Raw genomic sequence first — 12,028 nt, 5'->3', positions numbered from 1 at the left:
CCTCCAACCTCAGCCAATGTATGGATCTCCGGGTCCTTTTAGGAGTACTCTCCTTCGGATTAGCAGGCTCACCCGTGAGGTGCACCTCCCGCGTCAATACGTAGTTGAATTGGGACAAGCATGTCTGCTACAGCCCTTTTAATAGTGTTCTCGACTGATGACCCGAGGACTCATTTGAAACTGGCGGCTAGGGCCAAATCTTGCTCTGAGGAGCCCTTGTTAGTTTCCTTTGATTTAAAAGAAACACATCATTGAGCGCCGGAGAAAGAGAAAAAAGAATAGGAAAGGACATTGCAAAATAGGGGCTCCACTGCTGCATGCTTACGGAGCGATCACGTCATGAAAAAAATGAAGCAAAGGCATTAACGAGGCTTCCCGCTTACCCCGGCACCGCAACAGAGTGTGTTGGTGCCGGAGGCAGTGGGGACTTTGCATGGCTCGGTAAGAGAGTATGAATAAAAGACAGAAAGCGGTGGCCGCAGAGGCTCCAACCTTTCCCTGTTGTCGACCCGCGTGGCTTGATCGACTTAATGGGGCTTTGTAACACGGAGATCTAGAGTGGTCTGAACAAGGTAATGAAGCGTACGACAAGGAGACGGTCGCAGTAAAGCACACGACAAAGAAATTGTCTGAGGAGATTGAACTGCTCCTGGTCTTTACAGTATACAAATAAAACCCCAAATAAGTGAAAACATTGTATGAAAAAACACCTCACAGTAAGGAGTGAAATAAATGAGTTCAATTAAGTCCAGTTATCTCTTGCTGTGAGCAGCAAAGAAAGAGGAAGTGGAGAAAGGGCTGCAGTCATTTGAATGGACTGGATTGGCCGTTATAGGTCACATGCTGAGTGGCCATAGTTCATTGTTTCAAGGACCTATGGGAAATGGAGTTTTCTTAAGGAGCTCCAACATATTTTGGAGCTTTCTTTGGACATTTTCTGAAAAGATTTCTTCGAGATTTCAACACATATGCAAGTTGTTTTGTTTTATGAACTTGGACATGCTAAAATCTTGCTGCTGAGCTTCTATTGTTAATGTTGAATTAAAAGAAAGAAGCATAATGCTTGCCTCCGGTCTTGACTTAGAATTTACCGTTTTGCAATTGTGTGAGTTATTGAAGGAGGTGTGTGAGTTTTGCTGATTCTTGTCAGTGTGGGTGTGGGGTGTTGTAGTTTGTGTGGCATAGTTGGTTGGTGTGTGGTGCGTTTGCAGGAGTATCGACAGTTTTAATAGGGTTAGTGGGGCAGAAGGGGGGGGATTCTCATGCCAGGGTGTAGGGCTGAATTATTGTTGCACAGGTTTTGAGAAAATGTAAACCCTCTTTTGCAGTGTATAACAATATTAGATCTCCCTTTCATTAGTAGGCCAATCCGCTTGCATTACGTTAACCAGGAATCCAGAACCAAGAACCAGTATTTTGTGCTGTACCTCTTTGCATTAAAGCTACATGTTTCTCTTTGACCATGGGCAGTGGTTTTCTGAGTAAAGTCAGAAAATCAAAGAACCATGCTTTCCTGAAGGCCAGGTCTTCCTCCCCAAGAGAGGGGGAGAAGAAACAGGAAACCAGGAAGGAGAGAAGTCCCTTGGAGGTGCAGGTCCAGAGGTAGGCAAAGAGTATAACAACTCGAGGCTACCAGTTGCCCGAGAGAAGTGTGAGGTTCAATAAATAGGTGGCAGAACATTGAGGAGGTTAGACAACAGTCAACTCAAGGTCTGTTATGTTAAGTTATTGGGATTTATACCACGCACCACTGCCATTTGCATGGTCTCCAGGCACCCAGGAAGATCTGAAAAAAAGAGGAAGCAGTGGGTTTGTTAGTGGGAGGAGAGGGGGAGCACATGTGTGATTTTAATGTTGTGTTGGTAATTTCAGTTCGGAGCAAACAGTCACTGTGTGGGGATTTGCTTTTAGGTGGTAAAAATTGGTGGGTGTGCAAGCACTTGAGCCCATATGGGAGGCCGTGTGTGCCCGTGGCATAGGTGTAGGGAGCCGGTGGGCTCAGTGCGGCACACTGTTCCAGATTCGTTGAGCCGTTTGAAAAGGCTGATCCACCATATTTCCTTTTTTAACATTGTTTGGGCTCAAGCCGTATACAATGGCTAGACCTTAGTTGTTTTTTCTGTTTTTAGATGGAGGTTTCTTTCTTGCAGGAACTCTGCTCCTTGATAGATCCTTTTCTTGACTGGCAGCCAATGTAGCCATCTTGGTGATTTTCTGCGTTTTTTGCGGGGAGTTAGTCAGGCATTCCAAGGTAAATAATGTTGGCTTAGTGTATTCTTGACATGACGAGAGAGAGAAGTGTTTCGTGTTGGAAGGTGACTAAGGGTAATATTCACTTTATAGAGCATAACTGAAGAAGCATTTCGTTACTATTGTGCAGTGTTGGTTCATTGCCCAGCAAAATTTTGAGATTTTTAACTACTTTGGATGGTTCTGGTCTCGTTCCCATTTCAGCAAGTTATGCTGTTTAGAGAGGGTGTTGGGTGTGATCATGATTTCGGTTTTGTATAGGTTGTCTTTAAGGCTGTGGTTGGTCATCCATGCGTTGATTTGTGAGAAGTGATTGACAAAGGCTTACTCCATGTTCTTGCTGGTATCGATTTTATAGATGATTTGAGTATTCACTGCATAGGTGTAGCATGTGAATTTGTGTTCCTTGATGAGTTTCATGAGTGGGGTAATATGAATGTTGAAGAGTAGTGGAGCGAGGAATAGGCCTTGTGGTACCTCAAAGGTGAATGTGTGTGATGTTGAGCTGAAGGGTGGTAGCCAGGTGGTTTTTGCTCTTTCTGTCATGGAGGATTTCATTCGCTGGAGTGCAGTGTTGCTTATCCCTGCTTCTTGTATTCTTTTCATGGGGGTTGCATGGTTGACTGTGTCAAAAGCAAATTCATGTGCACCCTCTTGCCCCTTGATGGTACAACTAATTTATTCTACCCCAGTAGACCCACTTGCTATTTTTTAAATTTTTATATTATTAAAATGTTTTAGTTTAATTCATAAACTTTATTTGTTTTACACATCACATTTACATATTAAACATCTTTATGTTGTATTTCACCTTTATGCTTTTCTCGTAAAAGTCAGTTGAACTTCGTGCCTTCTGTATTTTACCTTCACTTCAATTCCATAATATTATTCCAGAACTAGACGATGGTAAAAACACATTTTTTATTGTTTCCCAAAAGGATTTGTGCCCATCGTTCCTTGGGATCCAATGGACTATTCAATTTCGTAAACTTGTCCCTGTGTATATTGCGCTTCTCTGTGGGGGCTGTACAAACCATTGTTAAGTAATATAGAGTTTACACACTTTCCGGTTGCTGGCAGAACCGGCAGTACTGTTGGTTGCTCGGAATTAGTTTCCTTTTTGCCAAAACTTCACGAGTGGGAAGGATATTTAATCGAAACCTCAAGAATGTATCACGTATCGGTTGTACTGGAAAAAGCTTTACATTTCTAGCTAGGTTGTTAATAGCTCTCTGTTCACCTTCAGAGTGCAGATCACGTTGATATTGTATTTTCAAGTGTATCGTATTGATCCAGTCATTGTTTCTAATTCTCTTTTTTGCCTGTTGTGGACGTTGGATTAGCATTTCAGTTGAGATCTCAGCTTCCTGTCTTTTGGTCTCCACAAAACCTTTACATATATTTAGAGCGGTATCGTTGTTCGAGGTTGCTTTAAATCGGAGGATTTTAATTGCTGGTATACGTTCATCGTTGGTCATTTTCCTATACAGATCGAACTGTTTCCATGTAATAAGTGACTCCAGCGACTGAATCATATGCGCGGCATTGGATATAATATTGGCAGTCCCAAGACTTTCCTCCAAAAGATGGCTTCCAATTGTTGCCAAATTTTGCGGCCTATATTAATCATTGTTTCTACTCCATATGTCAGGATCGCCGAGACCTTCCGTCTATAAAATGTGATAACTGGGTTTAGTGAATACTTTCCAAATTTATGATGTAGGAATAAGTCTTGCCGGGCAAGTGCGTGGGCCTTTGATTTCAGATGTATTATCCATTCACTTTCTACTTGTGACCGATTGAGCCAAAAACCAAGAATTTTATTGTCTTCACCTGTGCCAATTTTTGCCCCTCCAGAAAAAAAGCTAGTGATTTCTTTTTGGCATTGCTGGTATTAGTCAAGGTCATTAATTTCGTTTTTTGAGTATTAATCTTCAGTTGATTTGTTGCCATATATCCTTCTAAGTTGGTAAGTGCTATTTGTAGAACATGTGGGTTTTTTTTGCCATCATTGCGATATCGTCCGCGTACATGACACAGGGCAGCTGCAACGCAGTCACTTTGGGAGGGTTCATCAATCATTGGTGTCTGAATTTGTTCCTCAAAATCTGATGTAAATAGATTAAACAGTGTGGCTGCTTGTGGGCAGCCTTATTTCGGGCCATGCCACGTTTTTATCAAGTGTCATTAGTCCTTCCTTCGACATTCGAATTTTGATGGTGGTATTGGAGTACAGTTGTTTTATGGGTTCTATAAATGTCCCATGGACAGCCCCAGAGTGTCAATTTGTCCCACAGCATTTGTCTGTTAAACATATCGAAGGCTAGCTGTAGGTAGATAAAAGCTGCATAGACCTGTGTGTTGGACTTAAAGGCTTCCTACTTCACTAAGTTGAGGAGGAGCAGGTTGATATTTGTACCGACTCCTTTGGTGAATCCTGTATGCCGTATTGCATATCTTTTTGTTAGCATGGCCCAGGAATTTAGTTTTTCTAATAGCAGCGTAGCAAAGATTTCCCCTAACGGGTCAAGCAAAGCAATAGGTCGATAATTCCTCGGCTCCTTCGTGTTTCCTTGTTTGTAAATGGGTATCAAGAAAGATTCAAGATTGCACATTGCCAAGTCCTCGGAATGATATTAGTTTGGTCGATTAGCTCATATATTTTAGCACAGAGTTCTGCCCAGATCTCAGGATCCCGTTTGATGATGGCATTAGACAGGCCATCAGGGCCAGGCGCCCGCGATACATTCAGTCTTCTAATTGAGTTCAAAATGTCACCCTGATCCCACGTTACTGCCCATTTCAGTTTTAATTCGTCTTCTTTCGTTTTTACCAGGTGTGGTTTAGCTTTGTGTAATTCTGCGAGATGATTAACCCAACTTACCTCTGGAACATCGAGAATCAATCTTGTCACTCTGAAGGGGAGTTAAGCAGATTCCATAGATCTCTTGAGTTGCTGTTTTTCAATTTCTTCAGCATAGTTTCTGCATCATGTTGTATGAGCATCGTTCTTTTGGTTTTCATCCAGTTTTTATATAATTGTTTCTCAATTCTCATCTGTGAGTATTTTCCTTGTTGGTTTCGATTTTGAGATGGATTTTAATTTTCTGCGTAATTCACCTTTTTGGTGGCCATTTCTGGATTGTACCACTGAGTGCGAGTCTTTCGTGAGTTTCCCATGGAATGAGATGCTTGTCTGTATGGGCACAGAATTCACTCATAGTTCATTTTCCCAATATCGTTCTGCTACAACGCTGAGAATTCTTCTGCAAGTTTTTTTAGTTGTTGAGGACCAATTCTAAGTCTACTCATATCGTCGTTAATTTCAATCGTGGGAAGGTTGATTTTCTGCGCTAGTGTACCAACAGTTGACCATGTCCGTGACAAAATGTAATGATCGCTGTTTGGAGAATATATGTTATGCGCATTACATATTTTTGCCTTAATGGTCGACGAGGTGCAAATATAGTCAATTATCGCAGTCATTTGGCCTTGGGACCATTATGGTTTAGGTCTCCCTGTTTCTTTATCCGTTGTATCAGATCGATACAAATTTCGGTTAGCAATTTCTTTGTTCCAGCGTCGCACTCTGGGTGGTAATATTTCATCCTCAAGAATTTTTCCAGCAGTGTCAGAGGTGGAAGTTTAGATCTTTGCATAGTATAAATTCAATCGTCACATGTTTCTCTGAGGCTTGACCGATTGCCGAAAAAACAGAATCTATAAAGGGTTCAACATTGATCGCAGCGGGATTCCAGTATCCCTTGTTTCTTCTGTTCTACTATCATTCCTTGTTCATAGGAAATTCTATTGGCAGATGGTGCCTGTTTCAGAATTGTCAGCTGTACTCAAGGATTCAAGTTTATAGTTTCAATCATTTCCAGGTTCGCACCTACTTTAATAAGAGTAAGAAATCCTAATGATGGCCGTCCTTTTTGTTTTTTGATCGCTGGGTTCAAATAAGTGATGACTCCATCACAGAATGGTTTAATGTATAACCATGATTCTTGCATACATATTTTCTGCTACGTAGCCAAGTCACAATTTGTTGTATTGTATAGATGGGTATGTCCTTGTGAGTCCCATGAGCATAAGGACATAGCTAATTTCTCCAGATGAGCTAGTTATGGCGGGAGATAAGATTTCTCATTGTATGTTTCAAGAGTGTTCTCGTCATCTCTCCAAAACAAAGTGTTTTGTCACTGCTGAGCAGGGCCTTGATCTTCCTCTTTCGTTGGAACTGCTTTTTTCATATTCACTCCAATTATCATAAGTGCTTACTTCTGAACGTGCAGATTTGTAGCGATTTGCTTCTGAATAATTGGCTGAGTGTTCTTGCGTCTGAGTTTGATCTTTGTATTCCCTTGGATCTTTGATGTTATGCTCCATATCCGCTTTCAGGGAGAAGCCTAGTTTACTTAGTTGATTCTCTGTTTTTATAAATAGATTTAAGGTTCTTGAAGAGTGGAGTCCTATACATACTTTATCCAGGCTTGACTTTTCCCAAAATCCGACCACCTTTATAAATCCCGATCTTATCATTTTGAGATTAGGAATTACATGAAGCAGGCGCAATATGTTCATCCCATTTAAGATAAGATCATCTTTACCCGTTTAATTCTTTCTAACTTCACCTTATATAAATGTCAGTGTTTCTGGGGATTTACGAATTGCAGTAGTTTCAGAGCATCCTCTTCCTTTCCATTGGTGGTGTTCCATATCTCATCATTTATTCTTTGTCTACATAGACTTCGGGTGACATCCTGTGGTTGTTCGATCTCAGCTGTGATTACAGAAATTTGCCTCTGTATTGATATAGCAGTAAGGTCCACATTATCATCGGAGATGTCTTCGCAAGTAAGATCAATGAGTGTAGACTGCTGCGAGTGACCTCCTTCATATTAGTCTATAATGATTAAAAAGCATTCACTAGGGCAGCCCTGGGTCTCTTCACAGGTCTGCGGATCTTCATCAATATATACCGACATATTCATGAGTGCCTCTAATTGTGCTTGCTCTTCATTTTGGTACAGATATTGCTCTTCTAAATGGGTCTTTGGATTTTCAATTGGAAAAGTTCCTTCTCGTGAACTGTTTTTTCCAAGACAATTGTCAATTTGCGTTTGGGTTTTCGAGGTAATGGCTTTTGAAGTAGTCGCAAAAACTCTCTTGATCCATTTTGTTTCCTTTTTCCTTTTTGTTTTCTACCTTTTTTAATTGATCTTGGTTCCGCTTTAGCTGAGATTTATTGCTTTTCTGTTAAAAAAAATATCAAATGGCTCTGTGGCGTTTCCTCCTCCCACAGTATGTAATTTAGTTTTATGGTCTATTATCACCTCTTGAGGCAATACTGTGGGCGCATTTGTTGCTTGCGAGGGGATTATATTGTTGCTTAAGTCAATGAGATTCCCCACCTGGCTTCGCTCTCTGCTTTCCCCGGTCTCTTTTGCACTGGATATTTGTGGGCCTCTTTCTGGATCTGTTCTGACCTTTTTATACAAGGTTCTTTATTTTCATTTCTCATCCAATGCGGCAAGCATTTTTGATTATCAACCATGGTCATCATTGTGATGAGAGCGTCTGTCAGCTGGGTTTTTTCTGGCCGATCAGTTCTGGTGATATCGAAAAGTCACGTCTGCCACATCAAGCTTGTTTCGGCTTCGACATTCAGTCGGTCCTGAATTTTGTTCATAAATGCCTCAATGTGCATTTGCTTAGCGTGGATGAGGGACAAGAGAGTCGCCTGATCTTTAATCGTTTCAATGTTTGCTTCCTGGAGTTTTAGAAACGGGATCATGGCTTGTGAGGAAGTTGCTATAAGCATATTTTGGAGGTCCATCATAGTTGTTGGTACCAGATCTCTTTGGCACTCGCTGGAGAGGTCACAGGCACATTTGTTGTCAGCTCCCTGGTCGATTCCTCTCTTCATTTCTGTTCTTGGTGGATGGTATTCAGGGGTGGGGGGGGGACAATTGCGGAAGTGGGGTGCTTGTAGTTTGGCGAGTCGAAGTTTCACGTGTCTTATTCTCCTTCTTGATTTCCTGGCTTAAAGATGGTCTTCTGGGTAAGCTCTCAGTTTGTAAGTGAGGTGTATCACTTGGGAGACCAAACACTTCTCTTCTTTTCTCATGGCTGTTCATCAACATTTCAATTTCTGTGATGTCTAATGAGAGTCTCGCCGTCCGGGGATTCTGCACCTGTTTTGCAGGCTGCAGAGTCAGCTCTGACTTTCTTCGCCTCTCATAGATGGTTTGCCATTTTTGTTTGGCCCTTTTGGCTTTATCTTGTTGAGACTGTACCTTCGTGGGCGAGTGACCAAGTTGTACGTGGTCTCTTTGTAATGTATCTCACCCAATCGTGCTTGGCATATGTTTTCCATTGTTGCCCCAGTCATGTTCTCTTTTTGAAAGCATGGTTGCTGTTGTGCCTTTTTATTTATCTTTGGGCTTCCTTTAGTTATATCGGTCCTGCTTAAGCCCGGTAGTAATGGTATGGAGGTTCCCTAATTTCTTTCCTGTGTTATTGGGTTCACTGTCTCAATCATTAGCTGAGGGTGTAAAGTCTCAGCATGCATCTCCTTCAGTTTGTGCGTCATGTGTGATGTCATTTGCGCCTCTACTTTTATCTGCTTTTGCGTTCTCATTACCCCGGTTAGTGCCTCGTGTGTGTCTTCTGCATCTGTTATCATGCTATTTCGTTCATTTCCTCTCATCAAACTCCCACACTCATCAGGCAAGGCGATGAAGGAATTTAGAATGTCACTCACCTTCACTGTCTTTCGTTGCATTTTCCTCTGTTCCTACAAGTTGCGGCCGGCCCGATAGAGGGGTGTCCATTGTCAACAAAGCTTTCGTACGTTGCCGCGGGAGGGGACCAGCCTGGGCGTCCATATCTGGGCTCATGGAGTACACCACTGCCGTTGTTGGAATAGGAGGAAATGTGTTAAAATGCAGCAGAAATGGCTCACCAGATCAAATCAGCGACGTATAGCTTCAGATAGTTCTTTTGTTTGCACAATGATTTGTCTATTCAGTTTACGGTTGAGGACAACAATCCAGGGTTAGTGGCCACGCTCTGAGTTGTTTAGATGGAACAAGCTCCGGCAATGTGGTTTGGCAGGAACTTAACGAAGGGTGATTGCGTTTTCCAAAAGTTGAATGCAGTATGCAAACTGCGGTCTTAACCTCAGAACCCGCAGAACCGAAAGACACAAGACTCTGCATCCGGACTCTGCGGCCGCTGCGCGGAGTACTGGAGGTTTTTATGGGGAAAAAGAAGGAACAGCAGCAAAACAGCGAAAAAATCCTTTGGTCCAACTCAGCTCTAAGCAGCAGCAATTTCACTCAGAGTCTGTTTCACAAACACTCAGCATCCGGACTCCGCTTCCCATCTCATTCACACCTTTTGCACATTCACAACCAGCTCCCAGGCTGACTTACCTGCTCACTACTCTAACCTTATTTCTCACCTCCCCTTAAAAATTCCCCCGCCACGCTCTTCCATTTATTTTAACACTCAAGCCAAACCTCATCTATCAGCAAAATAGGTCCTTCCTCTCATGGCCATGCATCACTTCCCATGATTTCACCATCCCTTGCATACTGACCCGGCTACCTTTGTGCATTCCATCTGTACATCCGAAAGAAGGTGTGGGGTGGACCCATGGGCCAAAAAGGCTCTCCCCTCTCTGAACCCACCTTCCAACTTTTGACAACTCTCATTTAAATTCACGGCTACTCAACAGATCCCAACTACCCCTCTATCCTTCTGATCTATAGGCCCCTTTGTACTCTCTGCATTGCCTTGACTGATCTGGAAAGCTCCATGACTTAATTCCCACTGTGGCCCCCAATAGTGTTCATGTGCAATGTCAACAACCCCAAAATCACATCCCATCCAAGACTGAATTCGTCCTCATTGGTCCGTCCGCTAAAAAACAACTTGTCCAACAGCGACTCAATGATATGCGCCTAGAAGGATTTGATCTACAACTCTCAGACTCAGCAAAATTCTTAGTCTTCAACCACTTAACCATTGACAGCAATCTATCCTTCCAAAAACACATAGCCAAGAAGGCCCAAATAGCCTGGCTCAGAATCTCGACCCTTCGAAAAATCAAACCCTTCTTTCCACCGCAGGACTTCCGGACCGCAGTGCAGGCCCTTGTGGTCACACACTTCAATGGGGGAAATTCTCGCCTGACAGGGCTCCCAGCTGCTTACTTGGCTCCCATAAAAGCAGTCAGCCACGCTGCAGCACGTCTTATTACAGGAGCACCCAAATTTGAAAGAATTACCCCAATCCTACAAGAACTACATTGGCTTCCAGTACAAGCCAGGATACTGTTCAAGACTGCATGCATCATCTACCAAACAGTCACGAGTAGCACAACAGCATACCTGGCGGCTAATCTCCACATATCTGGTGGCACACGCCCCTCGTGCAGAAAATAGACCAACCAGCTTTAATCACAACTCGTCTGCAAAGAGAGGCCCCGCAAACAATCCTTCTCTTGTCATGCACCCCCTCCTCTGGAACTCGATCCCAGTGTCGGTTCGGAATGTCCCCACAATTCTCCAATTTCACAAATCTCTCAAAACATGGCTCTTTCAACAACACTTGACCAAGGACTAATTTAAATGGACACACATTCCAACGCACAGACCTCACAGTAATGCGCTACCTTTAAAAGATACCAGCCCAAATGCTGGCTATAGAAACAAAAACAAATCCCACCCACCCTGCAACTTTAACTTTGCTCCCTTCTAAACAAACACTCCCTAAATTCCCTTCATGAATTACTCACTCACTCCCAAGGAAACACTGGAAACTTGTTGTCCTATCCTTCTCACTTGAGATCCCCCCCAATACACACAAAAAAACAACCCCAACCTCAAACCCTAACCCAAAACCTAACCCTAATCTAACCCTTAAGCTAACCCTAGCCCAAACCTTAACCCCTAACCCAAACCTTAACCCTAATAAAAACCTTAAACTAACCCTAGCCCTAACCCAAACCCTAATGTAACCCTTAATCTAACCGTAGCCCAAACCTCAACCCCTAACCCAAATCTAACCCTTAACCTAACCCTAGCCCCAACACTAACCCCTAACCCAAAACCTAACCCTAATCTAACCCACAGTTTTATATTACTAATTTCGATGGATCCAACGAATTGACATTCTATGGAATGGCATTTCGTTGCTTATAATTCGATGGTATGGTGTTAGATGCATTAGTATTCGTTGGATTGACAAGATACCTTCTTGACTCTGGCCACATCCTCCTTCTTTATTAATTTCACTACCACTCTTCTCTCTCACCCATGCAAACTCTCTTCCAGAATACAAGCAATGCTGGCCCCTCCATACCCTCATCCTATATTCTCTTCCCTATCCAGTAATGACTTTTCCAACTACTTCTCATTTACGATTAATAAAACCAAGGACATCATAACCATTTCTCCTCCCCCCTGCTTCTTATACCACCTAGACTCTTTCTTCGCTACTTCCCCCACTGAACTGGCACCTATTCTGACGTCAGCCAACTTTGCCTGCATCCTGACCTGTTTTCCCTCTAGATGGTAAAGGAAACTGCACCACTCACACATTTAATTCTCTCCTCCCTGCTCTACTTATCACTTTCTCTTGGTATCTTTCCAGCCTGCATCAATGTAGCTACTGTTCTTCCGATCATAGAGACGCCGTTGGCTGACCCCAATAGCTCTGCTAACTGCCTAACTGTTCTGAATTAGTGCAAAGGTCAGAGGAAACAGCT

General features: G+C 42.8%; 1 protein-coding gene across 16 annotated transcripts in view; it reads right to left on the bottom strand.

Moving 5' to 3' along the window:
• PIGX (phosphatidylinositol glycan anchor biosynthesis class X) overlaps positions 1-12,028 on the bottom strand; it is a 650,935-nt gene that overhangs the window by 472,247 nt on the left and 166,660 nt on the right. For 13 of the 16 annotated variants that reach the window (XM_069618071.1, XM_069618072.1, XM_069618077.1 and 10 more), the window contains one exon: positions 9,017-9,163. The exons of the other annotated variants lie outside the window; for them this stretch is intronic. In XM_069618071.1, coding sequence (XP_069474172.1) covers positions 9,017-9,163 — 147 coding nt within the window. The remainder of the gene's footprint in view (positions 1-9,016; positions 9,164-12,028) is intronic. 16 annotated transcript variants of the gene reach the window in all.

Source organism: Ambystoma mexicanum, chromosome 10 (genome assembly GCF_040938575.1).
Source record: "Ambystoma mexicanum isolate Mex_15411 chromosome 10, UKY_AmexF1_1, whole genome shotgun sequence".
NCBI lineage: Eukaryota > Metazoa > Chordata > Amphibia > Caudata > Ambystomatidae > Ambystoma > Ambystoma mexicanum.
Note: the sequence above shows the minus strand (reverse complement) of the source record. Positions and strands in the feature narration are given on the sequence as shown.